General features: G+C 56.4%; 2 protein-coding genes and 1 long non-coding RNA gene across 13 annotated transcripts in view; 1 reads left to right on the top strand and 2 right to left on the bottom strand.

Moving 5' to 3' along the window:
• The window catches only part of DTNBP1 (dystrobrevin binding protein 1), a 111339-nt gene extending 104940 nt beyond the window's left edge, over positions 1 to 6399 (top strand). For 4 of the 5 annotated variants that reach the window (XM_006057794.4, XM_044927371.2, XM_006057795.4 and 1 more), the window contains 2 exons: positions 4731 to 4874; positions 6011 to 6399. In XM_006057794.4, coding sequence (XP_006057856.1) covers positions 4731 to 4874; positions 6011 to 6228 — 362 coding nt within the window. In that variant the 3' untranslated portion in view covers positions 6229 to 6399. Of the gene's footprint in view, positions 1 to 1532; positions 2418 to 4730; positions 4875 to 6010 lie in introns of those variants that run through there. The other variant, XM_044927372.2, reaches the window with a different exon arrangement.
• LOC123464852 lies at positions 613 to 6014 on the bottom strand. Its single transcript, XR_006639903.1, has 2 exons — positions 5739 to 6014; positions 613 to 5634 (listed from the first exon to the last, which is right to left on the bottom strand). It is a non-coding gene; the product is annotated as an uncharacterized LOC123464852 (long non-coding RNA).
• Positions 6400 to 6859: 460 nt separating the features above from the next.
• JARID2 (jumonji and AT-rich interaction domain containing 2) overlaps positions 6860 to 27555 on the bottom strand; it is a 233248-nt gene continuing 212552 nt past the window's right edge. For 6 of the 7 annotated variants that reach the window (XM_025265943.3, XM_025265949.3, XM_044927366.2 and 3 more), the window contains 11 exons: positions 24328 to 24830; positions 21930 to 22022; positions 19105 to 19223; positions 18948 to 19018; positions 18215 to 18329; positions 16112 to 16217; positions 15165 to 15347; positions 14624 to 14754; positions 14155 to 14338; positions 11550 to 11657; positions 6860 to 8814 (listed from right to left, as the gene is read on the bottom strand). In XM_025265943.3, coding sequence (XP_025121728.2) covers positions 8662 to 8814; positions 11550 to 11657; positions 14155 to 14338; positions 14624 to 14754; positions 15165 to 15347; positions 16112 to 16217; positions 18215 to 18329; positions 18948 to 19018; positions 19105 to 19223; positions 21930 to 22022; positions 24328 to 24830 — 1766 coding nt within the window. In that variant the 3' untranslated portion in view covers positions 6860 to 8661. The other variant, XM_044927368.2, reaches the window with a different exon arrangement.

The raw sequence follows: 27555 nt of genomic DNA, 5'->3' as shown, positions 1-27555 counted from the left end.
TCCCTCCCAGATGCCTCTGTGCTCAGCCTTCCTCTTCTTGCCTGGCCCTGGTCTCCATACCTTGCCCCTTCATTGAAGCCCCGCAATTAATGTTACCCTCACTCCGGTCCCTGTCATTCAATTCTCTGTGCCCCTGCAGGAGAGGTTAAGGAAATCAAAGAATGAGGAAGGAAAAGCATGTAGAGAAGACACTCAGGTATGAATGTGCCAGAGGCACTGAAGGCTGTGGTGTGGACACAGCGCTTTTAAATCGAGGTGAGCAGTGCCGTTCGTGTGCTGATGGGTTAATTGAGCTGTGCCAGGTTTAGTTGCGGCACGTGGGATCTAGTTCCTTGACCAGGGATCAAACCCAGGCCTCCTGCACTAGGAACGCGGTCTCCAGCCACTGTATCACCAGGGAAGCCCCAATAGTGCAGATAGTGTGGCCTCTTCGTCTCCTCTGTCCGCCTGCCCCGAGTCCCACCGTTATCTTCATCTGTTCCCTGTGGCGTGTCCTCAGGGTCAGGCATGGGTTAGGGATGCCACCCTGGTCTGCTTGGGCTGCTGTGCCACCACCTCAGACTGGCACCTTATGCACAAATGTCTCTCTTGCACCGTTCTGGAGCTTATTTGGTTGTGGTGAGGGCTCTGGGGTCTCTTCTCAGGAGGGCAGTGATTCCCATCCCGAGGGCCCCACCCTCAGGACTTCATCTCAAATAATCACCTCCCCCCAAGGTGTGTGTGGGAAAGTCACTGAGTCGTGTCCGAATCTTTGTGACCCCATGGACTGCAGCCCACCGGGCTCCTCTGTCCATGGAATTCTCCAGGCCAGAGTACTGGAGTGGGTAGCCATTCCCTTCTCCAGGGGATCTTCCCGACCCAGGGATCGAACCCAGGTCTCCTGCATTGCAGGCAGGTTCTGTACCAGCTGAGCCACCTCCCAAGGGGGTTAGGGCACGCATTCAGTCCATAAGGGACAAACACCACAGATCTGAGCATCATGAGACAGCAGGCCACGAGGGGAGGGGAGCTGCGAAGAGAACAGCAGCTGCGCTCCGCCACGTAGCTGAGCTCAGCACTTTCAGGGCGCCTGCAGCAGAGGCAGAGAACTTGAAAGTGCCTGTCAGGAGCTCGCGTCTTGGGTCCACAGCTCGCAACCCGCTTCTTTAGGATATGTCACTGGGCAAATGATTACCTGGTCATATGGCAAGCATCTAACTGTAGTGGGTGCTCGCCAGGATACCCACGGCAGTTCACGCTCGCCCAGCGTGCATGCCCGCCACTCCACAGCTCTGTCAACACTTAGTTGTGTCAGACACTTAAACTTTTGCCACTCTATTTTGGTTTTAACATGCACTTCCTTGACTGTCCATCTTTCTACGGGTTGGTTGTCTCCCTCGAGTCTTACCAGACTTTCCCGATTATATCTGTGGCTATTCCAGTGTGGCCTTTGCAAAATGCGTTTATTCTTAATGTGACCAGCTGAGCCCACTTTTGTTTAGGAAGCCCTTCCCTCCATGTTATAAGAACATTATGCTGTTTTATTCCAAAAGGTCAACTGTTTTCCATTTGGCACCTCAAGCCACCACCAGCTGGTTCGTGTCCGTGGGGAAGGAAGGCTCTCCCTGCAGTTCACAGCGGCAACTGCCTGCGCACCGTTCTCTCCTCCACTCTGTTTCTGAGGCCTCAGTACATTCCCGAGTGTTTCTGAGGCCCTCTTCTGTTCCACTTTTCCACGTGTCTGGCCTGTGTTGGCTGTAACTTCTGACAGTCAGGGACCCATGCTTTCCTGACGGAAGAGCTCAACTATTTTTCTCTTATGGTTCTAGAGGTTTGCTTTCCTTTTGTGAGTTTCCGATGGATTTGTTTAGATTCTGTCTAATCTTCAGACCCACATGCCTTTCAGTCTTTGCAGACCTTGGGCTCAGGTTTGCATTTTGCAGCCCTCAGGCTGTTAACTTGTGCCTTTAATTTTTCTTCTTGGTAAACTGCACACAGAATATTCTCTAAATTTTGGTAATAGTCCTGGGTTTTTTAAATTTTTTTCCATTAAGCTTTATTTGACTTGTGAAGTTGTTTAGAAGTGTTTTTTAAATACTAAATTTTATTGTGGCTGGAAAAGGGGGTTTCTTCTTTGATTCAAGACTGACACTATGTTCTTTTAGAGTATTTTTGCTACATGTTTTGTGTGTAGTTAAGAACAAGATTCTAGGTGACAGGCATGAGGATCTGTAAGTGTACGTTTCAGACAACTTATAAATTGGCCTGTTCAGACGTTTCCTATTAATATCCATTTTGGATTGCTTAATTATCAGAGGTACATTAAACCTTCCTTTTCCCCTCAATTAGGATGGACTCCTTACATTTTCCTTGTCGTGCTTCCATATTTTACTTTAAAAATAAAACCACAAAATATATAGTCACACAGAAATTTTGAATTATCTTCCTGGTGAATTGAATTTAAAATAATTATTAAATGCTATGCTTTACCTCAATATTGCTTTTCTTTCCTCTTTAAATCTATTTTGATAGTAATACAGCCGTATCAGCTTTCTCCTTTAATTATTTGCTTGCTGACTTCCTGTTTTTCCTTACATTTGAAATGTTTCTAATATTTTGAGTGTCTCTTACTAACAGAATGTAACTAGACTTTTATCACTAATAAGAAACATTTTCCATCTTCAGGAAACTAGAAAGCACCAAATGAGACAGTGATGAAGCCGGGCAGGCAGTAACCACAGCAAATGTTAAATCAACCAGATTTGCCACAGAACAGATTATAAAATTGGCTTCATTACTACCTTATTTGGTGCTTTCTACTTTCCTGAAAATGTTTCCTATGCTTTTCAGTCCATTTTTTTTTTTCCTCCCCTTTGTAAGAGGATGGCCAGAGAGAGAAAAAAGGGAGACTGTGCTTTCAAAACTGAAGGAAAAAAGCCCAGAGCCATCAAGGCCTCCCCAGCCCCAGAGAGGACCCGCATGCCCCTTCCCCTTCCAGCAGTGCCCCCGTCTCCAGGAGGCAGCCCCAAGGGGAGCAGGCTCGACCTGTGTTGGCAGGTCGCCCGCTGGGTCAGCATTGCAGGAACCCTTGGATGGCACCGCCCAGTGTGCCCATTAAGTGGCTGTGACTTCTAGCAGCCGAGGGTGGCGCTGATGGGAGGTGCCACCTGGCTCTGCCACCTGGGGTGGCTGTCTCCACTGTCCCTGGGGTCCCCCCCCCAACCTTTCACCTGTGCCCGCGCTGTGCCGCAGGCCCCGAGACAGCAGATTCCTACCTTCCCACGGGACGAAGCTGTCACCTCGTGCCCCGTCCCATTGGCATCATCCAGTCCTTCAGTCTGGCTGGAGTAAAGGCCCTGAGTTAGCTATTATTTTATTCAGAGCTTTATGTTTACTCACTTAAGACACCGTCTTCGCTGAACGTGCCTCCCTCCTGGGCCTCTCCAGAGAGCAGGCTCAGGGGGCATTTCACACATCTGTTTTAAGAGATGGTCTTTAGTTCATCTCTTTGAACTTATCACTCCACTGTCTCCTGCTTCCTGCTGTTGAGAAGCCGCCCGCACCTCCTCCTCTTTCCTCATCTGCCTTTTCTCTGATGTTCATCGTTTCACTGCAGTTCAGGTGAGGGTTTACCTGCCTCGCTTGGAATGTGTTTTGCTCCTAAGTCTGGGATGTCAGATCTTGCATCAAGTCTAGATCATCAGCCTCTTACAATACCCATCCCCACACCCTCCACTCGCATTTTGAACTGTGAAACTTCTGCACTTTTTCATACTTCCACTTGTTTATGTCTTTGCTGTAGTGGAGAACTTGTCTTCTAGTTTACTAGCAGGACTTTTAACTTGCCACAGTTTTAATCAATTTCAGTGATTCTTCCTATTTGGAAAAATCCTATCTGGCTCTTTTCAAATGCCTGTCATGATTTCTGACACTGTGTTCCTTATCTTATTCTCATCTTTAAGATATTTAAAGCCATTTAGATTCTTGGGGAAAGATTTTAATAATCTTTGTTTCTGCTGACCCTCACTCAGGGATGTGTGTGCTGTAAGTTCTAGACTGGACTGGATTTTGTGTTGTTTATATTCCTGTTAAGACCCAGGTTAAAGATGTGTCCACATCCAGAAATTTGTATCTGCTTGTGACAGGTACCATCTACTTAAGCTACCTGGCTTGTAGTTTTCTGGATCGCAGAACTCTAGACACTCCCCTGGACACACCCCTCACCAGGCTCAGACTCCTTGCCCTGTGGCGTCTTTATGCTGGTGGGCTGAGTTTATGCTTTCATCACTGGAAGCTCTTTCCAACTCGCCAGCTTGCGGCAGACCCAACCTTGATCCGTTGTTAAGATGGAAGACCTGAGAAATGTTGTAAGGGCAGGGAAGATGCCAAATGGAACTGTAATAAAGTTAGAGGCAACCACCGTCAGGGGTGTCTGGCAGGAATGTCAGCCTCTTTTGAGCTGCAACTGTTTACTGCAGAAAGGGTTGCCTTCAGCACATGCAGGCACATGGCTGGGGATGAAAAGAGGATCTGCTGTGGATGGTGTAAGAGGTAACAGTAATCATGGTTAAGCTAGGATGGATTTAACCACCACCAAACTGGGACATGTCAATAATACATTCCTCCAAAATCAATTTTGAAGATAGAAGTAGAAGGTATTTTATACCCAGAAAACACAACATGCTAATACCTAATGCAGTGGGAGTTCACCCAGGGCAAAGCCTAACCTCCTCTCGTGCCGGTCCCCGCAGAGCCCATGGGCAGCATGTCGTCCATGGAGGTGAACGTGGACATGCTGGAGCAGATGGATCTGATGGATATCTCTGACCAGGAGGCCCTGGACGTCTTCCTGAATTCTGGTGGCGAGGAGAACACGCTGCTGTCCCCTATCTCAGGTAGGGATGAAAAGCCTGCATAGACACAATCACTCTCACCACCGTGATTTCCCTCTGGCTCGCTCAGACACCGTGCGCCCAGCTGTCCCCGTTCCCCTCAGTCTGGCGTCACAGACGTGGACACACGACACACCGGCGGTTGCAGTCACGAATTTCTCAAAGATTCTCAGTGCTTTTCCCAGATACCTTCAGCAAACAGGGAGTTTTTCTTAAAATTTCATTTTTATTTTCTCCTGTCTCCAAAGTTAACCTGAGTTGGGTTTCGTGGTTGGGCACTGGATTTTGGGGAGGGGAGGTCTATGTGGCACCCCGCCCTCCCCGTTCAGCAGATGGTACTCGATGCTGGGGGCAAGGCCAAGGCGTGTGTTTAGCCGTCAGCTTACGTTTTAAAAACTAGAGGTGATCCTGCAGGCACATTCTCTCCATTTAATAACTTACCATAACCTCACGCTCATTTAGATCTGTACTGATGCTCCGGCAGTATGCCTGGCCTCGCTGTACATTTCAGACCATCCCTCCTAGGTGGGTGGGCTTGGAGGCGGTATCACGGAGAGCGTGCATTTCTTCCATGCTCCGAGAGATGGGAAGGCCAGCCCCTCACAGCACCTGCCTCCTACCTGGTGGTCCCACACCACAGCCTCATTCAGGCCAGGGGGCTTCCCCTGGACCTGTGTTTCCAACACAGCAGCTCCTTCCTCCCCTCCCCAGTGTCAGGAAAGGACTCCCATCATCCGTGTGAGGTTCTGGTTCCTGTTAGAGGCTACACAAGCATTTTTCTCCTAAGGTCCATTTCCTTGAAATTAGTTCAGAGACTATTAAGAGGTAAACCCAGCTTGTCGAGGTTACGAGGAACTCGAGTCGCACCTGCAGAGCTTGCCACTGGGTCTTGAGCATGGTGTGCCACTGGAGGCTGTGGGAAGGGTTCGGGGTCTTTCCACCTGCCACAGGTGGCGGAAGGGTCAGCTGGAGCCCCAGGTGGCCTCTGGGAGCCACCAAGCTCTACACGTGCTTCCTGCATGTCACAGGAACAGAGAAGTTCCGCCCCCTGGACTCGCTGCAAGTTCAAACGCTCGTGGTCGCCAGCAATGCTGAGATAAAGGACTTCCATGACAGGCTCTCCTCTGCTCTCTCTCCAGGGCCTGAGGCAAGCCCCGGTCAGGATGCAGTCACTCTCCAGGTGCCCACTCCCTCCCAGTCCCCAGCCACACCACCTTCCTCATCCTCACCTGGTACCGACCCGGCCTCCCGCGACCCCAGCGAAGGCGGGGAGTCGCCCGTGGTCCAGTCTGACGAGGAGGGCGTGGAGGTGGACACTGCCCTTGCCGCCTTACACAGCGACGACGGTGACTCCTAAACCCAGGCGCCTGCGTGCCGGCCACCTTTGAAGGATGATGCAGCCGTGCAGAGGCCTGTGGTGAAGGCAGGTGGACTGAGGGGGGCTCTTGGTTTTTTACACAATTGACAATAACGTGAGGCAAGTGACTGCAAGAACAGCTAACAATAAAGTCTGAGAACTTGAAACATAGCCAGTTTAAACATAGCCCGTTTGTACAGAAAGGCTGCTGAATACACACATTCTGCAGGTGGGGCCAGGGAGCGTGGTGTCCACATCAGCTCGGCGCTGACGAGCAAGGCCCCTTACAGGTAAGAAATCGTGCCTCCTCTCAGCTCGAACAAGGTTCGGGTTCTCACCTGATGGTTACAGAATGGTCAAGTCCAACAGCAGTCCCTAGTTTATTTACAGCACAGCACACCTGGGCACAGGGGGCTGGGGGGCAACACGGGCCCAGTCCCCACGCCGTTTCACTCCTGAGCAGACCCCGGTACCAGAGGGCTGTGCTTCCCCCACCACCACGCACCCCTGTCAGAAAACGAGATTAAAACTCGGTGTTCACGCCGCTCCCTGGCCAAGGGGGTGGACCCTCAGCCCTGTGATCAGAAAAGAGCTGATTTCACTCACTCATCTTCCACAAGACAAACAGGTGTCCAAAAAACTTTGTTTTATTATTAAACCTTGTAGTACAAACCTGAAAAGTAAACAAAAAACTGGCAATAAACAACATGAAAAGTCTTCCCTCCCGAGGGAGGGGTGCAGAGCAGCGCTAATAAATTAAAACGTCAGACCGTAAGCCGGAGGCAGAAGTTCACTGTCCAAGAGGGCCAGTACACAGCAAGGCCATAGAAACCGGACGAGCACACTGGAAACACGACTCTGCTCATGTTACTTAACACGCCAACACAGTTCAGTCTTCGGCACCGACGACCGAGTGCACCACAGGACGCTGCTGACAGCCCGCCGGCCAGCTCAGTGCACGCGGCGGCTGCGGGACCGCCGAGTCCAATCATGAAACAAAGAACAGCTTGTGAAAACAGGTTCCCTTTTTTATTCCACACATACTGTACACACAACCGGAGAAGGGCAACAGCTACTCCATTATTATTTTTCTTGTTGTTGTTCAGTGATGTAAGCAGCACTTATAAATGTTACAAGAAAAACCCTGTAAGCATCCAGTCCACCCGATGAAGAAACGGAAGTGTAAGGCTTTTCTTCATCTGTCCTCGCGCCCTCCCCTCCCCCACCCAGAAAAAGGCTCAAGTATTTGAAACAATTTACAGGCGTATGTACAAAAGGGACGGGTTGGTTTTTTTTTTTTTCCTTTTTTTCTTTTTGTTACAACATGAAGAGAAAAAATAGACCAGATGAGCGCAGATGCATTTTCACATTCAAAAAGAACCGCAGACCTCCGAGTGGCTCTAGATGTGATCACCAACGAAAGGAGTTTAAAAAGAAAAATTAATGCTGACCTGTGAAGGTGTAAAACAACAAACAGGTGAGATGAAGATGGAATGTTAGAAAGATTGCACATCCATGACAAAGAAGCACTTCCGGCTTCAATCACTTTTTTTTTTCCTTTTTTTTTTTTTTTCTTAAGGATGCTATTGAAGGGTTTTTTGATAAAGTAGCCAACAGCACCAAAAAAGAACAGAATGGATTTCCTAATGAAATCAGGCACAGGTTTCCCTCACGTGACCCCTCCAAGGCAGGCAGTCTTTCTTCTCTTCCTCTTTCTCCTTAAACAGATGCATAGTGAAGTGCTGGTAGAGAGAGCCCAGTGGCTCCGACCTCCTCATTTTGCCTATGGTTAGGAAACAACGTCCGCCTTCAGCTGCCACAACCGCCCAAAGAAACAAAATGGGGATTCTCCGGTTTTTAACACTTACAAACTCATCCCGCACGTGACAGAAGAAAAGACAGCCAAAGTAAAGCCATTTCGTTCAAGTTTTTTTTGTTATGTGTGTGTGTATGTGTCTATCCCTTTTCCTCTCTAGAAAAAATCTGCTCACATGACTGATGGTTTTAAAATTTGTTCTCCAAACTTCACCCTCTTCAAAAATGGGTTAAAAAGCCTTTTTTCCCCCAACAGTTACAAAAAAAAAAAAAAAAAAAAAAAAACACAAACAAAAAAAACAAAAAAAAAATTAAAAAAAAAAAAAAAAAAGGCTTTTTTGTCAGCCACAAGGGGCAATACAAATTAATACAGCCCCTCAAGGGTTTTAAAACAGTGAATATACGGCAGTTTCAAAAATCTGACTGCAGTATCTAGGTATTCTAAGTACAAAAAAAATTCAACAGTTTAATGCTAAAACAAAATTAGTTCTCTAAAACCAGAAGAAAATCTTCTTTAGAGCTAGTGCAAAGACAGCTTGTATCCTACAGCAAGTACTCCAAACTAGAATATAATAATTACAAAATAACGTCTATCCCTCGCCCACGGCGCTGGCGTCTTCAGGAGGATGCGAGCCTGGAGGGCGGCACGTCCACCGTGGCTCTCTTGCGGGGCCCTCTTTTTGGTGTGGGTTTACTGAGACAGTTCTCAATGCTGCCGTTTTTACCAGATACCTTGCCACAGATCTGATTGACCAGGCTGATAATCTGTTCCTGTTTCGGGTTGAAAAGGAAGACACAGAGTTAGCAAACGGAAGAGCGCCATCCCCAGGCTGTCACCTTCGTCAAGCAGAGCGGCGGCAGCGGTGCCGCCCAGGGGTGGGGAGGCCAGGGTGGCCTGTGGTTGGGACAACACTTCTGAGACGGAAGCCCCCAACCAGGCACCTAAATTAAACTTTCCTTCTCTGGGGGAAACCTGCCTTTTCTCATGTGGAATCCAGAGAGGCGCACAGAGCCTCCCACCCCTCCCTTCCCCATTCAGGGAGCCCAGGAGCACCCCCCGCCCCCGCCATGGTGGGAAACAATTTCTGCAGCCCCATAACCAACCCACACCGTGGGACAGGCTGCTGAAGGCCGCATTCCTATCGAGGTCCCTCACCCCCTGAACAACACAGCAGAGGGCTTCCTGCAGCCGCCCCTGTGCACCTCCCGGGGCTTAGAGGCCTCCGGGACCGCTGGGGAAGCGGGGTGGGGGGCGGCTGGGAAGTGAGGAAAGACTCGCGCACCCTGGATGGGGACAGGTCTGGGCCGCTTGTTTCTCTGGCTACACTGAAACCTACTTGACCTACTCGTGCACACAAACACTTGTCCACAAATGCTTGTTATTCCCTCCACAACAAGAGCCAACAGGACAAGAGAACTATCTACCTTGGGCATCAAAAACCCACGTGTAACTAACACAACTCAACTTACATCCAGGTTTACAAGCAACCCCAGGGAAGACTATCCAAATGGCATGTGTCCTGACACACATTCTAGAGCACCTGCTTGAGCCAAGGCTGGATGGACAGAACAGGAAGCCACGGGGACAGGAGGCCACTCGGTCATGCAAGCTTGAGGGTCGGCCTAGTCCTGGCTCAGGCTGGGCACTGCACACCACTTAAATCACTTACAATACACACGCTAATAAAGAATGAGCAGACGAGCTTCTTTCAAGACCAGCTACCTTAGCTAAAGCCGCCTTGGCAGCAGGGCTGTGTGGTCAGAGGTCACACCTTTGCCTGTGTGACCAGAAGGCTGGACAGCAGGGACCTGAGTGCTGGGGCTCAGAACAAGGGCTCTGGTCTCATAAGCCATTTCTGGAATCCCACCCAGAGCTTGAAATTCCCCAATTAATAATAATAATATAGTTCAGCTCAATAGGGAACTGATTTGTGATTTTCATTTACTAAAATAAATTTAGGCTGCTGGCAAAGTTGGGAGGCTTATAAAAACCCTTCTCTTCCCTACTCATGAGAACCAATGATTAAGCTTCAGACCGACAGACCCTACATATGTGATTCTCTCCCAGGATTCTGGTCACATCAAAACACCAAGCTCCAAAATGGGCTGGAGGTGGAATCTAACCCACCTCTTATCGAGCTTCAGAATCATCTAAGAAGCCCCAGCGCCGCCGGCTGCACCCTGCGAGCTGCCAGAGATGCTCTGACTCAGACATGAGAGTTTATTTTTAACCATGTTCTGACATTTGCTGTTCAAGTGAAGAAGCAGGGAGGGCAAAGTGGTTACTGCCTTTGCTGAACATGCTCTTTGAAGACAAGATGCAGAGAGATCTATTTCCAGCTTTCTAATCTTATAATTTAGCCAAAGGCTTCTTATCAAATCTGACCACAGCCTGAGCCCCCGAGGGCGCCCCCAGAGCCTCCTGAATCAGGCCTGGGCACCTGGCCTGGCTCACCTGGGGCTCTGACGTGTTCTATGGGACGCGCCTCCCCGGGGCAGGGGGAGCTAGCAGGTTCCAGCCTGAAGGTGGGGCTCACAGCTGGACAGGAGGGTGGGCCAGCAGGGAAAATGGGGGTCCCGGCAGCAGGCTCCCAAGGTGACCCCCAAGAAGGGCTCTGAGTCAGTGCAGAGGAAAAGCTGCAGGGCCATGTGTCCCCGGAGCTACATGCTTGTACATCATCTGAAACCACGATCGCAGGGCAGCCTGGAAGCACGTGGACAGCTGACAGGGGGGCCACGTGCCAGCCGCTCTGCGGGCAGAGATCCGGGTGCTCCTCACAGCTGAAGGCAGCACCCGGCCCTTACCCACTGGAGGATAGAGACTGGCCACACAGATGGCACGTTGTACCTGCCTCTGGGGACAACGGGTTTTTAGAAAGAGTGCAACTGGGACTTACTTGGAAGGTGAAAGCTTTAGGAGCAGAAACCTAACCCTAAAGCTTTCTGCTCCTAACCCTAGGCTCTGCCAAGGCCCCAGGTGACGACAAGGGCCTGGGCGCTCCAGGACCACCCCCTCGGGCTTTGCCTGCAGCTCAGTGGGCAGCTGCGGGCCCCATGGTTCACCACACCCCAAACCGCAGCACCACCCCAGCAGCTGCAGGGAGGGCCCCCAACGCAGGCAGAGGTGCACGGAATCCATCACGGTGTGTCCCAGCAGGAAAGCGACTCGGGCCGAGGCCTGCCTCTCCCCCTGGATCTGCCCCGGCCAGAGGGGACGGCACAGCCCCAGCAGACAGCGGGGCGCTCACGTGTCCACGCACACTACTTGTGAACCGCGGGCCGGGGGCGCTGCGGGTGGGCGCGCCGGGATGTGAGGGGCATGGACGAGGACGCCAGTCCCCCAGCCCCAGCTGCCGGCCTCTCTGGGCCAGTGCAGCCCCGGCTGACCCTGCTCGCCCCGTCTCGACCAACAGAGCTGCTCCCCCACCATGTCGGGCCAGAGGTGCCCGGAAGCAGGCTGGGTGCGGGGCCACGCGGGTGGGCGGTCGCCCTGCGGAAGCACTGACCTCATCGTAGCGGTACATGAGCTTCAGGCCGCGGCAGGACTTCTGCTTCTCCACGTGGCGCAGGGCGCACTCGAGGCAGAAGACCACGTTCTCGTTCTCCTGCACGACCTGTGGGGCGAGAGGCAGCGCGGCTGAGGCACGCAGGGCAGGCAAGGGCGCCCCAAGGAGGGCGGCAGGCTCTCAAGCGCAGAGCAGGGGAGCCCACCGCTTGGGCCAGAGGCATCTGTGGCCCAGAGACACAGGACGCTGCCGTGAAAGCAAGTGGACGTCAGGGCATCATTAAGCAGGAGCTGCGGCCCGGCGGCCTCAGGGCCCTCTGGCTTCTCCGCGCTTTGCTGCCCGAGGCGGAGCGTGGCGGCCTGGGCTGCGGGGTCTAAGGGCTCCTGAGACTGTTGGTTCAAAACCTCCCACAGGATAAAAGATGCCAGGATGGTCACCCTGAACACCTGTGACAGTGTCTCCTGCTCTTGAGCGGCTTGGCAGCCCAGCCAGTCACGCCTCCCAAGGGGTCGGCCTCTGTCCACACTCCAGCCCGCATGGCTCCCGATCCCAAGGACCTGGCTGCATCTGGCCTGAGCTGCTCTGTGGACGTGCTGACGTCCCGGGCTGTGTGCGGGACTCTGGGAAACACCTAAGTTTCCTATTTTTGAGGTTTCTAAGCAAAGACAAGAAACCAAGCTACAGGTATAAGGAAATGATGCTTATTGGCAGAAACACATCACTCAAAGCTGAGGATGTAACCAGACAAAAATACAAAACAGTGAACAGAAATGCACAAATCCCATAGTAAATAACCTGAGTAATGAAAAGCATGTATAAATAAAACCTCAATTTTTACCCATGAATTCAGGATATGTGCTTTTTAAATAACAGGCTAAGAAATACTGGTGACCACTCTGAAGGTCAGCTTTCTGAGGGACAGTGCCATCCTCGGAACCCACGGGAAGGGACAAGGGCCACACAAGGTCACAGGAGTCACCCAGGCTCATGGGAAACCTACAACGACGGTTTCCCACGAGTATGACCCCATTCCAACGCAAGGCGAACAAACCCAGAACTACGCAGCTTTCATGAGTGATGTTCACAAAACATTCTTAAAATCTGGGGAAATTCTTATGACCTGTTTGTTTTAAAGACAGCGTGGTTCTTATTTCTATTTTTTATTTATTTATTTTATTTCTATTTAAAAAGCCTCTGGGAAAACAAAGCTAGTAGAAAAAATACATAAAATGGGACACGTGGTTGTCATGGACTGAATTATTATCCCCTCCCCAAATGCAGATGTCCTAACCCTCAGTAACTCAGGAGGTCCTGAGCAGGAGCGTCAGAAACAGAATCAGGGAAAATGAGGTGGTAGGGTGGATTCTGGTCCCGTATGACTTACATCCTTTCAAAGACAAAAAGAGATTAAGACAGAAGCACTCACAGGAAAGGCCCTGTGAGGACCAAGGGGACGTGGATGTCTACACGCCAAGGAGACGTCTCAGGGAGAACCAGCCTTGCTGACACCTTGACCCGGGATGCCCAGCCTCTACAACTATGAGAAAGACGTTTCTGCTGTTCACGGCAGCAGTCAGCAGTGCTGACCGGGCAGGCCTGGCTAACTACACCACCAGCTACAGAGACCCGCGTGGGGCGCTGCCTGAGGGAGGCGGGAGGCGTGGCTACGCTGTCCGGGGGGGGGGGGGGGGGCTGGGTGGACGAGTGTGAGGCGTGTAACTCAGCCCCAGGCTGGGTCGGACAAGCCCCTCGTGGAGGCTGCTCAGCAGCCAAGAGAGAAGGCAGACAGGCTGGACTGCGCTGGTTTCCAACCCCGATCAGAGACGGAAAGCTGGGAATGGGAAGTATTGCTTTAACCAGACCGACTTCAGAGTCCTCGGGGCAATCAGAGCAATCACGCGGCTGAACAGGAGCTTCAAGAGGCCTGGAAAGAGACTGGGGGAGCCGCTGTCCCCGCAGTCAGCCTGCGCGGAGGCCGGGCGGGGCGGGCTCACCATGGACAGGAGGGAGGCTGGGCGGGGCGGGCTCACCATGGACAGGAGGGAGGCTGGGCGGGGCGGGCTCACCATGGACAGGAGGGAGGCTGGGCGGGGCGGGCTCACCATGGACAGGAGGGAGGCTGGGCGGGGCGGGCTCACCATGGACAGGAGGGAGGCTGGGCGGGGCGGGCTCACCATGGACAGGAGGGAGGCTGGGCGGGGCGGGCTCACCATGGACAGGAGGGAGGCTGGGCGGGGCGGGCTCACCATGGACAGGAGGGAGGCTGGGCGGGGCGGGCTCACCATGGACAGGAGGGAGGCTGGGCGGGGCGGGCTCACCATGGACAGGAGGGAGGCTGGGCGGGGCGGGCTCACCATGGACAGGAGGGAGGCTGGGCGGGGCGGGCTCACCATGGACAGGAGGGAGGCTGGCGGGGCGGGCTCACCATGGACAGGAGGGAGGCTGGGCGGGGCGGGCTCACCATGGACAGGAGGGAGGCTGGGCGGGGCGGGCTCACCATGGACAGGAGGGAGGCTGGGCGGGGCGGGCTCACCATGGACAGGAGGGAGGCTGGGCGGGGCGGGCTCACCATGGACAGGAGGGAGGCTGGGCGGGGCGGGCTCACCATGGACAGGTAGCACAGGTGCTGGCACACCTGGCACCGCCTCTCCGAGGTCTCCAGCTGCAGCCACTTCCGAGGCTTCTTCTTGCCGTCGGGCGCGGCGCTGCTGCTGTCGTGGCTGCCGTAGCGGGCGGAGGAGTGGAGGCCGGCCTCGAAGAGCTGCCGCCGCTGCCGCAGCTCCGTATCCCTGCCAGGACACCCGGGGTCAGTGGGCCCACAGGGGCTGGGGTCCCCAGGTGGGCACCCAAGTCAAAAGGCCAGGCCTGCCGCAAGGCCTCTTGGACGGCCGCACTCTGCCTGCTGTGGCCGCGGGGCACATGGCCAAGCACAGGAGAGCCGCCACCCGCAGCCTTCAGCTCCGGCCGAGCCCCAGGAACGGAGGCTGGCGCTTTCCCACAAAGGATGGGCCGCACCCCAACCATGCCTGGCCGGGCCTAGCCAGGCCGGCCTAGAACTGTCTCGTGTAAGTTACCTGAGCTCGTCCAGAAGGGCTGAGATGGTACTGAGAGTGGGGCCATTTTCCTTTTTTGCTTCCGCTTGTGCGATCTGGTAGAGTAACTTCTCCATCGAGAATGGCTTAGCTATATGGCGACGCTTCATCTCCTGAAAAATGCAGTCACATCCCTTCAGGGCAGGTTTTCATTTCTAGGCAGCTATCAAGGGTTTCCTTTACCGGGGAGGCGATGCTATCTGAATTTTCAAATTCTAAATTCCGTTTGGATGAAAACCAATGCAAAAGCCACACAGTGATCATGTCTCCCCGGAGGAAGACCGCAGGTCCTCCGCCAGCCAAAGGCAGGGTTCGCCTTTCACACCTCTGCAGCGACAGCCCAGGACTGAGTAAGAGAACTCAGCAACTTACAGGAGGCTAACAAGCCTCGACCCACTCTCCCTCCCCAGAAGGTCTCAGCCGCCTTAGGGTTCCCAGACTCGGTCTGAAATCAAAGCAGTATCTACAAACAAGACCCCCACTGGGGGACGCCAGGCCGCGTGCGGAGTGGCCACCCGCCTACCTTGGCCGTCTCGAAGCCCATGCTCGTCCACTGGGTGGTGGCGAAGTGCACAGTCTCGGAGACGCTGTAGCCGCAGCAGACTTTGGACACGAAGGATCCCGGGAAGCAGACGACAAACTGGCCGCTCTGCTGCACCGTCCTGTGCACCTTGATCCCCTCTCTGCACAGCACCTCCGGGGAGATCTGCAGAGACGCGGGCTGAGCCGCCCGCCCACAGGGCCGCCCGCCCCTGCCTCACTTTCCGTGAGGACCGCCTGCGGCAGCGGCCCAGCACACCAGCCCTCCAGACAGGCTCCCCACACAGAGTATGTTCTGTATTACAGGCTCTCTGTTTCTCTTTTAGAAAATAAAAGAGACATGACTCCTAAGTGGAGAAAGAGTAAATTCTAAACTGATATAGGCCCAGGAGCAACGCCTCTGATAAGGGCGCAGCAGCAGTGATTGGGGACCCTCGCAAGCAAAGCCCTGGGTCCCCGCCGCATGGCCAGGGTGGATGGGAGTTGGTGTACCCCACACGGGCTGTGGGCTCAGGAGAGAGGAGACCCCGACAAGGGCCGCAGAGGCCAGAGAAGACCTGAGATCAGGCTGTCAGAACACAACTCTAAGAGATCCCCCAGGACTCAACAGGCTCTGAGAACCGGGCCAGCCGCCTCTGCGCTCAGCCCTCAGTGATTCTGCCAGAGTGCAGGTGCCCGGCCCGATCCCAGTCGCCATTTACAAAACCACCAGGCCCCAAAACAGAGTCGAAGGGCCCCACGTGCAGCAGCCCCACATCCTGGGCAATGAGAGGAGCGTGCTTTAGTTGGGCTGCCATAAAAGAGGAGTTTTCTTTACAATGGCTCCCTGGATTGGATGTTCACGGTTCTCTAGTTCTACGGGGCAGGTCAGCCCAGGGGTGAGGAAATGAAACCGCCGCGCGGCCCCCCGGCCCCCGCCTGCGGCCCTACCATGACGTTGCTCTCGAGCATCTGCAGGCCGGGGGTGCCGTTGGCTTGCAGCAGAGTGTGCACCACGTCCTCCAGCTTGTGCTCCTCCTCAGCAGGAATGCAATACCTGGGCGGTTTGGAATCAGGTGGAGGCTGTTGACAAGGCCCCTCCCCAGGGAGCCCACCCTCCATGCTCCCCCAGAGAGAGGGGCCCACAGCAGCCTGGAGACCGGCCTCGGCTGCAGGAGGGGAGTTAGGCGCATGCCCAGTGGCCCTGGGTCTCTCTGGGCAGCTCTGCCACTTGCGCCCATGACGAACACGCCCACCTGCATGCGGGTCCGACCTACGCCCGAGCCATGCAGCTTTCAGACCAAAACCAGACGTTTAAAGCCCCTATAAATTAGATCCAGACACGTCCGCAGGCTCAACAGCCTCTCGTGAGCCTCCAGAGTGGGGACTTGTCTCTGGGCTGGCACCTGACCCTTCTCTCCAGCAGGAGGAGGATGGGGCGGGACCAGGGCTCAGCGTGGAATCCACACCAAGGGTCTGTGCAGGGCAGAGGGAGTGGCCACGCAGGGTGGGGCTCGGACAACACGGCCCCCCGCTGACTGGGGCTGAGGAGCCCAGGGAAGGCGGTGGGAGAAGATGCAGACTGAACTCAGCCCGAAGAACCAGGACCCTCAGTGCGAGCCACGAAGCAGGAGAAAGGGAGTGACCACTCGGGTCCCACGAGGACCCTGCGGGACACACCTGTCGCCTACAGCTCTCGAGACACTGGCGGCAGTGGTCTGCACACAGGCAGGCTCCTTCTGGCCCCCTGCTCTGGGACTCCCAGCCCTGCCGTCCATGGGCTAGAGTGGACACCTGACCGCCCCCTGCCCTCCCTGCAGCTACGTGCGGGGCTTCAGGCTGCCTGTCCCCACCTCTCCTAGGCCGGGCTGGAAGGGCACCATGATGAGCGGTCCACAGGGTGGGGGTCCTCACTACTAGCTGCTGAGAACCTAGTCAAGAGAGGCTTTCTGTCTCAACACCAACATATTCTATTGATGATTTGTGACTTAAGTCCAGAGTTTCTAACCTCACTCACACATTTTAAGAAAAATCACACCGTGAAGTCCTCTGATCCTTTCCGGCAATCTCTCCCTGCAGCAGAGAGGTTCCAGGGGCCAGTATCCCAGCAGCCCAGAGCCTTGCGTTCCCCTGCCTCTCACTCAGCAGTCACTCAGCACGTGGGCTGTGGCCTCTCTCCCTGTCTCCCTGCAGGGCTGAGGCCACGTGGCCCCACTTTCCGATGAAGGACCAGGGTCTGGTTCTCATGGGGAACAGGGCAGGGGGCTCACACCACCCGAGTCCATGCAGCCGACCCTCCAGGCTGCCTGAGACCCTGGCCCCACCACGGGAGACCAAGCAGAGGGCCCGTTGCCCCGAGGCGGCCCAAAGGCAGGGGGAGCCGTGATGAGACTGCTGCCGACACCGGCTCCTTGGAGTGAGAACGTCGGCTCTAGAACTTTAATAGAGGAGCTAATCACCCCATTAGGACAATAAACTGAGGAAGTGTGGGATGGATGCGATGCCGGTAGCCCGTCAGACGACAAGACATCTGATTATTTGCAGTGATTTCCCATCTGCCGCTGTCAACAAAGGCACTGAAGAGCCAGTTCGGAGCGGGACTGGGGAGCCTGACAGTGAAGGATCACGCAGGGGAACCAGACCAACTCCTAATCCCCAGCGGCAGAACTCCACCTCTGGGAGACCACTCTCTGTGCAGAGGGTGGGCCGGGAGACGCTGAAAACGCCCGCTCCGTGAGGCCATGCAGCCACCACGCCTGGCCAGCTTCCTGCTCCACCGCTCCTCGTTTCTGACGCTAGTATGACACTCCTGGCCGTCAACAACCCCGAGGGGGAACTTCAGAGGGGGACAGCCCCGTGTTAGCCCGCAACTGGAACGGACAATGGCCAGGAATAGACGCTTGACCGTGCTCATCACCGGAGCAAACGAAAACATTCTCCACCAGCTTGACTTCCAACTGCGCTCCTCAGACTGACAGGGAGCACAGGACAAATTCACACAAGCCTGTCCGCCACCAGTGAGTTAGAGGCGGCGGCCCGGGCCGGCATACTCACCAAATGCAGTCAGCACCCGTGTGTAAGTAGTCAATGTAAGGGAGGTGGTTTTGGTCTCGAGACCAGCATGAGGTAGAAAAGACCATGCCGATATTCAGCCAGGGAATTGTCACTCCTGGAACGAAGGAGACAGGGAGGGACGGAGAGCCGTGTGTCAGGGTGGCAGCCATAGACATCGCACCGCCTCCCCAACGAGAAAAAGGAGGAAGTGCGATCAGAACCAGGCGAGACTCAGTGAGAAGGCACTTGCTCCTTCCTGCTTCTTATACAGGAACCAAGACCACAGACACCATTACAAAACTATAGCGAGAAAACACCTTAACTAGTGACTGAAGACGAACACACCCACAATGGTGGCCCATGGGGCCTCGAGGCTAAGGACACAGGCGCCGCCCGCACGCGCGCTGTCGGGACACAGGAAGGGGACCCGTGTCTGGAGCAGCCCCTCCGCCAGGGGACGGCCCTCTGTGCGCCAACACCCAGGACGCTCAGTTTCGCTCCTACCGGTGAGGCAGAAGCCCCAGAGAGTCAGAGGTCAGCTCTGAAAGTTCCCAGGTGGAAATCGGACCACACGAAGCGTCTCCCCAGCTTCCAGATCAGAGATTTGGTTTACCTTTGTACATTTTTATCGACTCCAACTACACCCGACTCCTCTCCCTTCTCAAACAATCCCTGAGTTCTCTCACACCCTGTGCACCATGGTCCCCAGCCCTCCAACCCACAGCCGGCTTACCAGGCACAGCACCGAGGTGACGCAGGATGGAGCCTGTGTTATTGGGGAGGACGGTGAGGTTCCATCCATGTCTGCAGGGGAAAGCACGGGGGTCACGGACGGGCGCGGGGAGACGCTGTCCGGCCCCCAGGACCCAGGTAGGAGCAGCCAGCGCTACCTTGAAAACGGCTCCGACTTTCCCACCGGGAAGCCGCTGCCGTGGGTGTTGGTGTCCACCTTGCCGCAGTGCACGGCCACGTGGCAGTCCTTCTCCTCCACGAGCCTCCAGTACTCTTGCTGCAGGGAGAGCGGCCGTCACATCGTGCTGCCCGGGGCGGCAGAGCCCCGCCTCGGCCTGCGACCTCGGGGCCGTGGCCTCCCAGGAGGCCAGGCACCGGGCCAGGCGGCCGGGGCTGCAGGCAGTAACCGCACGCCCAGGGTCACGGGGCCAGGTCCATGACCGACAGATGGATAAACACAAGGTACAGTGTCTGCAGAATACGACTTGGCCTCAGAGAGGGAAATTCTGACACATGACAACACACGAATCCTACGGACATGACGCTAAGTGGAGAAGCCAGTCTCAGAGGACAAGTACTGATTCCATCCCGTAAGGCACTCGGGACAAAGTCAGACAGAAAAAGAGAACGGAGGGGCTGCGTGGACTCGTGATTCACAGGAGCTGACCTCCAGTCTGGGAGGCTGGACAAGTTCTGCAAATGGGTGGTGGGGCGGGTCACACAACAACGTGCAAAGGATACTGGTGCCACTGAACTGGACCTAAGAATGGCTCAGGTGGTGAAGGTCACACGTGCATCACAATTAAGGATCACTTCTGTGAAGGGGAGGGAGAGCGACTCGGGAAGGAAGGGGGGATGCCCCCCACCCACTGCAGCTGTGGGCACAGTGCCCCGAGACGGGCGTCTGGGCAGACACGCTACTCAGCACCCAACAAGGGAAGTGACCACCCTGCTCCCCAGGCTGTGACCCCAGCCAATGGAACAGACGGGGGAAGGGTGGGCACGACCTGAACAACTGCAGGGCAAACGCGGGTCGGGACGGGCTCTGCTAACAGGTGAGAGGGTTCCGTCTTCAGCCATCAGTGCAAAGCTCAGGACTGCCCTCCCCGCCGCGGCCAGGCCCGCTTCCTGGAGCCTCTCCAGGGAGCACCCGGGGTCAGCCCCACCCCGCTGCGTGTGCGGCCGCTACAGCGAGGGGCCAGCCTGGGGGCAGCCAGAGGCCCCACCTCAAGAACAAACTGGACAGCATTAAACGCTCCGGGTCCCCAAGGGCCAGAGACGGGTCCAGGCCAGTCAGGTCGGCTGTCTGCCGGGATTCACAGCAACGTGTGCTGAGTGAAGAAAGACAGAGGGGGCGGAAGGGGACCGTGCACTACACGGGGGCCCCTTCCGCTGGGGACCACTGGCCAAGCAGAGGCTCCAGCCCCTTCGTAGGATCCAGAAGCCCCTTCTGCTGGGGACCACTGGCCAAACAGAGACTTCAGCCCCTTCGTAGGATCCAGAAGCCCCTTCTGCTGGGGACCACCGGCCAAACAGAGACTTCAGCCCCTCCGTAGGGTCCAGAAATTAGCCAGACAGACTAAAGGTTCCAATTTTAGCAAATCTACAACTATTAATATTAAAGCAAAACCAAGACACTCAGGGAGGAAGGTCCAAGGGGGTGGGGACGTACAGGTACCTATGGCGATTCGTGCTCATGCACGGCAGGAGCCCACACAACACTGTAAAGCGAGTATCCGCCAATTAAGAAACAAAAAATCCAGGACCCTCAGAATTAATCTCCCAGCAGGAGACGGTGGACAGTAACAATCTTTCACCTTCGGGGACTCCGACAAGGACCTATGTTGTAAAGCAAAGGCCTCTTTCTCTAGCTCAGATGTGCACCCCCAGCACTCATGCTCCTCTCCTCTGACACTTCTCCCAGAACTAGCACGAGCCCAGCAGAAGCCACTGTGACGACCATACGTGTCCCCGAGTCAGGACCCGTCGGCGCTGTGGTGATGGGACGTGGCTCTGGCAGGGCCAAAGCCAGGGCTGAGTGTCAGGCCACCGTGCGGTCTGCACACATACAGCCCAGAGCGCAAAACTGGGATCTAGACGGAATGACAACAATGCCAAAAGCAAATGCTGACTGAATTCTTCAAGCACTGAACCCAGCCCGAGCACCAGGCCGGGGCCTCGTGGACTTCCAACGGCCGCCGTCAGAGGCGGGGCAGCACGTGGCATGGACACAGGGGGCGGGCCGGGCGCCCTATTGACAGACAGTCCCCGAGCCCCACTCCCAGGACACCTGGTCACATCAGAGCCGGGGGCCGCTGCCGTTAGCATGGTTATGCCAAGAAGAGGAGCCTACAACCGTGAAGAGAAGGGGTCTAAAACCTGCTGTCAGCGAAAAGCCAAGGCAGCCCACACCACTTCCTGCTCATCCAGCACGCCCTGAACCTGGAGAGGAGTCGGTGTTCGCCCTTGGACAGGCCCACCTACGTCAGCACCTGGGAGCCCCGGGGGCAGACTCGGGGTCTGCCCTCCTCCCCAGAGCCCCCTCTGGCGACTGGCCGGGGCACAGCCCCGCTCGCCTGCCCAGCCTCACACACCTCGGCACAGGGTTGGCAGAAGCACAAAAATGGCAGCCTGCCAATCCCATTAAATGAAAAACAGGAGAGAGAAAAAAGCACAACCGTGGTTTCCAGGGACTCCAAACATTCTCTTGCCTAACAGGCACCCGGAGGACGGGGTGAGAAGGGGTGAGAGGAGGCCAGCGGGGCAGGGGGCCTGCAGGGCGGTCAGGGAGGACCCGGAGACATGCTCGCTCCCCTGCCTCCTTTCTGGCCCGGAACAAGTTTGGGTCAACCTGAGTTGAAACTTCTGGAAGCGCCCAGGACCCAGAGGATGGACTTGGGACCCTCCGCCTGCCTCCAGGGGGCGGAGGCCCAGGGGCTCCACTCTGGCTCCGGGCAGAGAGAGGGCGGTCGGGCTCACACACCTCGATTTCAGCTGGTGCGGGCTCCTTGCTGAAGCACATGTTCATGATATTTCTTGCTGTTCGATAAAAAGTCGTTAAAGAAACAGACCTTCCCTGGAAAGGAAACAAAAGCAAGAGTCAAGCTCGAGAAACAAAACAGTATCGGGACCCCAAAGCAGGGTCACCCCGTCAGGAGCCCCTGAGCGGCGTGTCCCTGTGACCAGGGGCCATGTCCCTAGCTGACAGGAACAGAGAAGCTGGGACCACATTCCCTGAGAAGGACCCTCCGTGTGGACAAAGGAGGTGGCGCACCCCTGACCCCTGCAACCCGGCAGGACGAGCTGCCCCAGGCGCCCAGTGAAGAGCCACGTCCCTGGAGCAATGGGGACAGCGTGGAGACAGGAGGACAAAGGCTGTGGTCGGGGGACAAGCCAGCAAAATCAAGACAGACACTGGCTGGGCCTCGGGACCGGAGACACTGGGAGAGAAACCTGGGCAGCTCTGGACGCCCACCCTGAGGGTCCTCCCCTGAGAACCGGGCAGACGAGCAGCCTGGCCTCGAGGATCTGTAGGGGCCAGAGGGATCCAGTCCTCCTCCCACCCGGGGAGCCCCTGTCCCCCACCCCTCCTGGGGGGGGCCAGCAGGGTCTTCAGATTACCTAACCTGCCCACCTCTGCCACCCTGCCCCGGAACATTCCCAACGACACGCTCACCGGGATGAATGGTGGTGCATCCCACAGGCAAGCCCCCCACTCCTCCCTGACCAGGCACGCTCGCCCCTTGACTGCGGAGTACTTCTTGAGCACCTACTGTGTACCAGGCCTAGTTTGAGGGGCTGTAGATGGAGCGGTGCTCAAAACACACAGTGTCTCTGCCCTCGAGGCGCTTTCAGGCTGCCTGGGGAATGTGGCCTCACGCAAAACGGAGCTGAGACATGGCACCAACGGTGATGAGCCAGAGGCAGAGGGGCAGGGCCCCTAACGAGGCCATGCTGGAGCAGCCCCACGAACAGAGCTGCCTCTGGAGGGACAATGGGCACAGTCATCTCACAGACTCTGCTCATCTCATCACCAGCTCTGTAACTGAGGCTCCTAACCAACAGAGAAACGTCTGCACAAGTCCAAACTTCTCACCTGCCATTCCTCACAAGATAAAGTTGGAACCACTAGGAAGAGCCTGATTTTCTATCAACTAAAGCAGGGTGCCTGTAATTCAACACGATGACAGCCAGTACCCAACAGTCAACCGGATGCTGAGCGGGCTCAGCACCCGGAGCCGTGAGCTCCCGGCCGGCCCTTGGTGCACACAGCCTCCACGGCCACCAGCCTGCAGCCACGTCTACACAAACCCAACCCTCCCTGGGTCCAGTCACAGGGAAAGCTCCAGGCAAGCAAGCATCTCTCCCCAGAAAGGAGGTGAGACTCCAACCGAGGCGAGGATGCTGAGGGAGGCCGGGAGGGACCTCCGAGCGCAGACTCAGAGGAAAGCGGCCCGAATCAGGGCAGAAGCACAGGCACCAATCACGTTTCTGCACTGCGGCCAGGACCACGTGGGTGGGCATGGCCACCAAAACCTCGGCAGGGGCCTTGCCCTCTTGGAGCCTGGGGAACTCAACCCCTGATCAAGGTTGGAGGTACTGTGCCCCTTCCCGGCCTGGGGCCCAATTGCCCTGGAGGGCCAGAGAGAGGGGAGCCCAGCCTCTGTGGACAGAGCCAGGCAGCCAAGCAGGGAGACACCGAGATGCCCCCTTGCTCCCTGGAGGAGGGGGTCTTGGAATACCTGGACGGGTACACGGTGTGGGCAGAAGCAAGGACCCGCCCCTGCCCTCTCCCCAGGAGATCCGCAGGACAGACAGGCACCAGCAGAGCTGTGCCGAGCGGCGTGGAGTGTGATTGGGAGCAGCAGGGGACCTGGTCCCTGTGGGTACGAGAAGCCCCAGCCCCAGCCTCTGGAAAGAAGAGTTGTGCCTCCCAGGTTGCGTCCCTGGCATGTGGGCACGCGTGTACAAAAACACACATTTAATGAAGCCTGATTCCCAGGTGGCACAGTGGTAAAGAACCTGCCTGCCAATGCAGGAAATGTAAGAGCCCCAGGTTTGATCCCTGGGTCAGGAAGATCCCCTGGAGGAGAGCAAGGCAACCCATTTCAGTATTCCTGCCTGGAGAAGAATCCCATGGACAGAGGAGCCTGGCAGGCTATAGTCTATGGGGTTGCACAAAGTCACGCAGGACTGAAGCGACTTAGCACCACACCAAGGCCAGAGCTAGGTGCCGAGGAGCCTGGTGCAGACGCTCATTCCACCCAGACTGCAGATGGCGCTCTACAAGGGACGTGATCAGGGCCGGCTGTCAGGGGTCTCGGGGGCCCCACGGCCCACAACGTGCACGCAAGGCCGCACGGCAGGCCTGCGGGCCCTACCTTGTATATACACTTGTGGAAGTCGCTGAGGATGCCCTTGTCCTCCTCCTCCTCCTTCACCACCTCCTTTTCCTGAGCAAAGAGTCGCCGCCGGCCCGTCTTGAGCTGCGCGGGGCCCACCTCCTTCAGCTTGCTGCGGAAGCCGTTTCTGTGGGCCACGCCATTGATGAGCCCGTTCTTGGGCTCGAAGCGGGGCAGCGGGTGGAAGCGGTGGTAGTCCTGCTCCGTGTGGCCCTCCAGGGGCCCCTTGCGCCGCTCCAGGCTCTCCTTCTCCATCAGCACCTCCTTCTCCAGGCGCCGGTGCTCCTCGGGGGACAGGGAGTCATAGGAGAGCAGGTACTGGCAGTAAGCCTCCTGGAGCTTGGCCAGCCGGTCCTGGGCGGTTCTGGGGATGCGCAGCATGTCTGCGAGTTTGTTCCATTTTTTGAGGTCCGTCACCTGCTGCATACCGCCCATCTCGTTAATCAGCCGGAAAAAGCAGGCCAGGTCGAGCTCACAGCCTCCTGGGACGGCGAGGGGAGAAAAGACAGTGACAGTGGGTGAAGCGCACTGTCAACAAGACCGCCTTCCATCACCTGAGAGTCCACGGGCACCAGTGTCCACCACGTGCCAGGGAGGCCACCAGGCCAGGGGTCAGAGCGGCAAACAGGGCCACCCAGTCTATAGAGACGAGGCTGAGACCATCTTAGCGCTAGGACGGTAAACAGACCACGACAGGCCGAGGGCCGACCGACACAGGAGGGTGGCCTGGGCAGGGCGCCCCGAGGAGCGGGCACTTAGGCAGAGGCCTGAAAGGAAGGAGAGTCGGTCCCTGGAGAGGGAGAACCCAGCATGGCTGGAGCACGGGCAAGGGGCCCCTCACGCCCCAGGGGGTGGGGGGACAGCTCAAGGAGCAGGGCTTCCCTGCCCGGTTGGCAGAGCCTGGGTCGTGCCCTCGGCCACCTCTGCAGCCCAGCATCACCTGGAATGGCTGTGGGATGGGAAACCGCACCCACCCAGCACATGCCATCAGTTCCAATTCCCCTCCCAACCCTCCCCCACCACACACACACGCGTGCATGCACACACATGCACGCAAACACGCACAGTAACCTCCCTTCAGCCCCTGAGATGTCCAGGCAGCGGGCAAGGCCCCCCTGAGGGCAGGCAGGAGTCTGTCCGCCCCTCAGCTCCTCCCATCGCTGCTCACACAGAGCCCTGCTCATCTCCGAAGGTGTGTGGGCTGGTTCTCATTGGTCTCTCAATAGACTGCACAAACCATGGGCCATGAGATGCACAAAACTCAGAGACATGTGACTGCCGCCCAGTGACAGTCTCAATGGGAACTGGAAAAGCAACCACCCTTGGACCAATAAAAATGAAAAATCTTCCAGAATAATCATCCACCAGCCGTTAGGAGATAAATACCCCACAGAATGCTAGGTGAGCAAAGTAAACATTAAGAGTGCTTCTACCTTTAGAAGATGGGGACACCTCTGTATAAGATAAAGGAAAGGAAGAGCAGCGGGACTCCTGAGAACAGCATCGGATCACCTCAGCCAGCTGTGCGCAAACGGAGTCCAGCCGGCCAGCATGGCCAGGGATGGGCGCGCGGCACCCCGAGCCCACCTGCTGTGCCAGGCGGCGCGCTGGCTGGTTGCTTGGCTGAGGCCAGCAGGGGCCACGGCAAGGAGGAGACCTGCGCCGACCTTGGCCGTCAGGGCCTAAGGCCCAAGGTTCCAAGATGCGCGGCAGGCCTTGCTCTCAGTCGGGGCACCTCCTGGACCTGCCGAGGGGGACGGGGAGGTGGGTCAGACCAGAGACTGGCCAGAAAGGAGGTCACTGTTGTAAGCCTCAGAAAACCTGACCAGTCCTCACCAAGGCATCGTGTTCCTCCTCTCCGGTTTCATCAGCCCACTCTCAGGACCACAAGGATGCTCCGGGACAAAGCGCCCCTCCAGAGAAGGAGCAGACTGTGGACTGTGGCAAACTTCCTTCCAAACTAAGTCCCTCACGCCGCGAGGAGGACGAGCGCAGAGCAAGACCCAAGGCGGGTGGCAGGCCAGCCAGCTCCCCTCCCACGCGGAGGCTTCACACCTGGGCCAACAGCAACGCTGTGAACACACCCCCAGTCTCACCGTGGCTTCTGGCGCCATGGGAACTGAGGTTCAGGAAACCTACTCTGAAGGGAAAATCGATGCCCTCTTGACGTCACCTGATGCCCTGACTGTTCAGAAGACCCGCTGCCCCACTGCAGTTCCGGGTCTCCCATGCAGCCCACACCACACTCCCGAGATGTCGACACCTCAGCCTGTTCCCAAGCCCCTGTCACCTCCGATCACATCCGTGATAGCGGACCACAAACCAAGCATTCTCTGAATTTAAGTGAGTCTCATTTGCTGAGAGTAATAGCGAAACCTCCGTGGTGCAAGGAAACCTATCTTACTGCCCACCCCGACACCTAAATGACCAACATCGGCCCCTCTGCTCCCTGCCTGCAAAAGGCTGCTCCAACCTGGAAACAGGCCCCATGCTGCTCCCGTCCAGGGTCCCGAGCTGCAAGGGAAGTGAGTTCACCACTCCACAGCACGGGCTCACTCCAATAGAGGGGCTTAATCCTGGAGGTGCAAGGACCCGCCGAGGAAGAGGGAGACGGGGGTTCCAGGAGGGCCGTGCGTGTGCCCAGCCCAGGCCCGGGCCTCACCACGCCAGCTGGCCTGTTCACAAAAGCTGTTACTGAGGCGAGTGCAGCTTCAGCGCAAAGCTGTACCTGCGCTTGGGTCCACAGTGCTCCAGGAGCTAGACTCCACCGGGACCCGGTTGTCACCAGGAAAACTGAGAGGCAAGGAAGGAAGAGGGGAGAGAGAGACAAAAGGCTGAAGCACCCCCACCCACAGTCATGTGTGGAGGCCCTAAGTGTGGCCATGTTTAGAGACAGTCCTTAAAGCGGTGATTACAGTAAAATGAGGCCATCGGGGTGGGCCCTGACCCCATGTGACTGGTGTACTTATAACAAGAGAAGGGACGCCAGGAATCTATGTGTGGAGAAGAAGAACAGATGAGGACACGGGAGAAGGAAAGCTGTCCACAAGGGAAGGAGAGAGGCCTCGGGAGAAATGAACCCTGCCAGCACCTTGCTCTCAGACTTGCAAGCTCCAGACCGAGAGAACGGACTCCCTGCAGGTCAAGCCCCCAGCTGCAGTACTTGGTTAAGGCAGCCCGGGCAGACGAAGGCGCGGTGCAGCGGTC

Source organism: Bubalus bubalis, chromosome 2 (genome assembly GCF_019923935.1).
Source record: "Bubalus bubalis isolate 160015118507 breed Murrah chromosome 2, NDDB_SH_1, whole genome shotgun sequence".
NCBI classification, from domain to species: Eukaryota; Metazoa; Chordata; class Mammalia; order Artiodactyla; family Bovidae; genus Bubalus; species Bubalus bubalis.
Note: the sequence above shows the minus strand (reverse complement) of the source record. Positions and strands in the feature narration are given on the sequence as shown.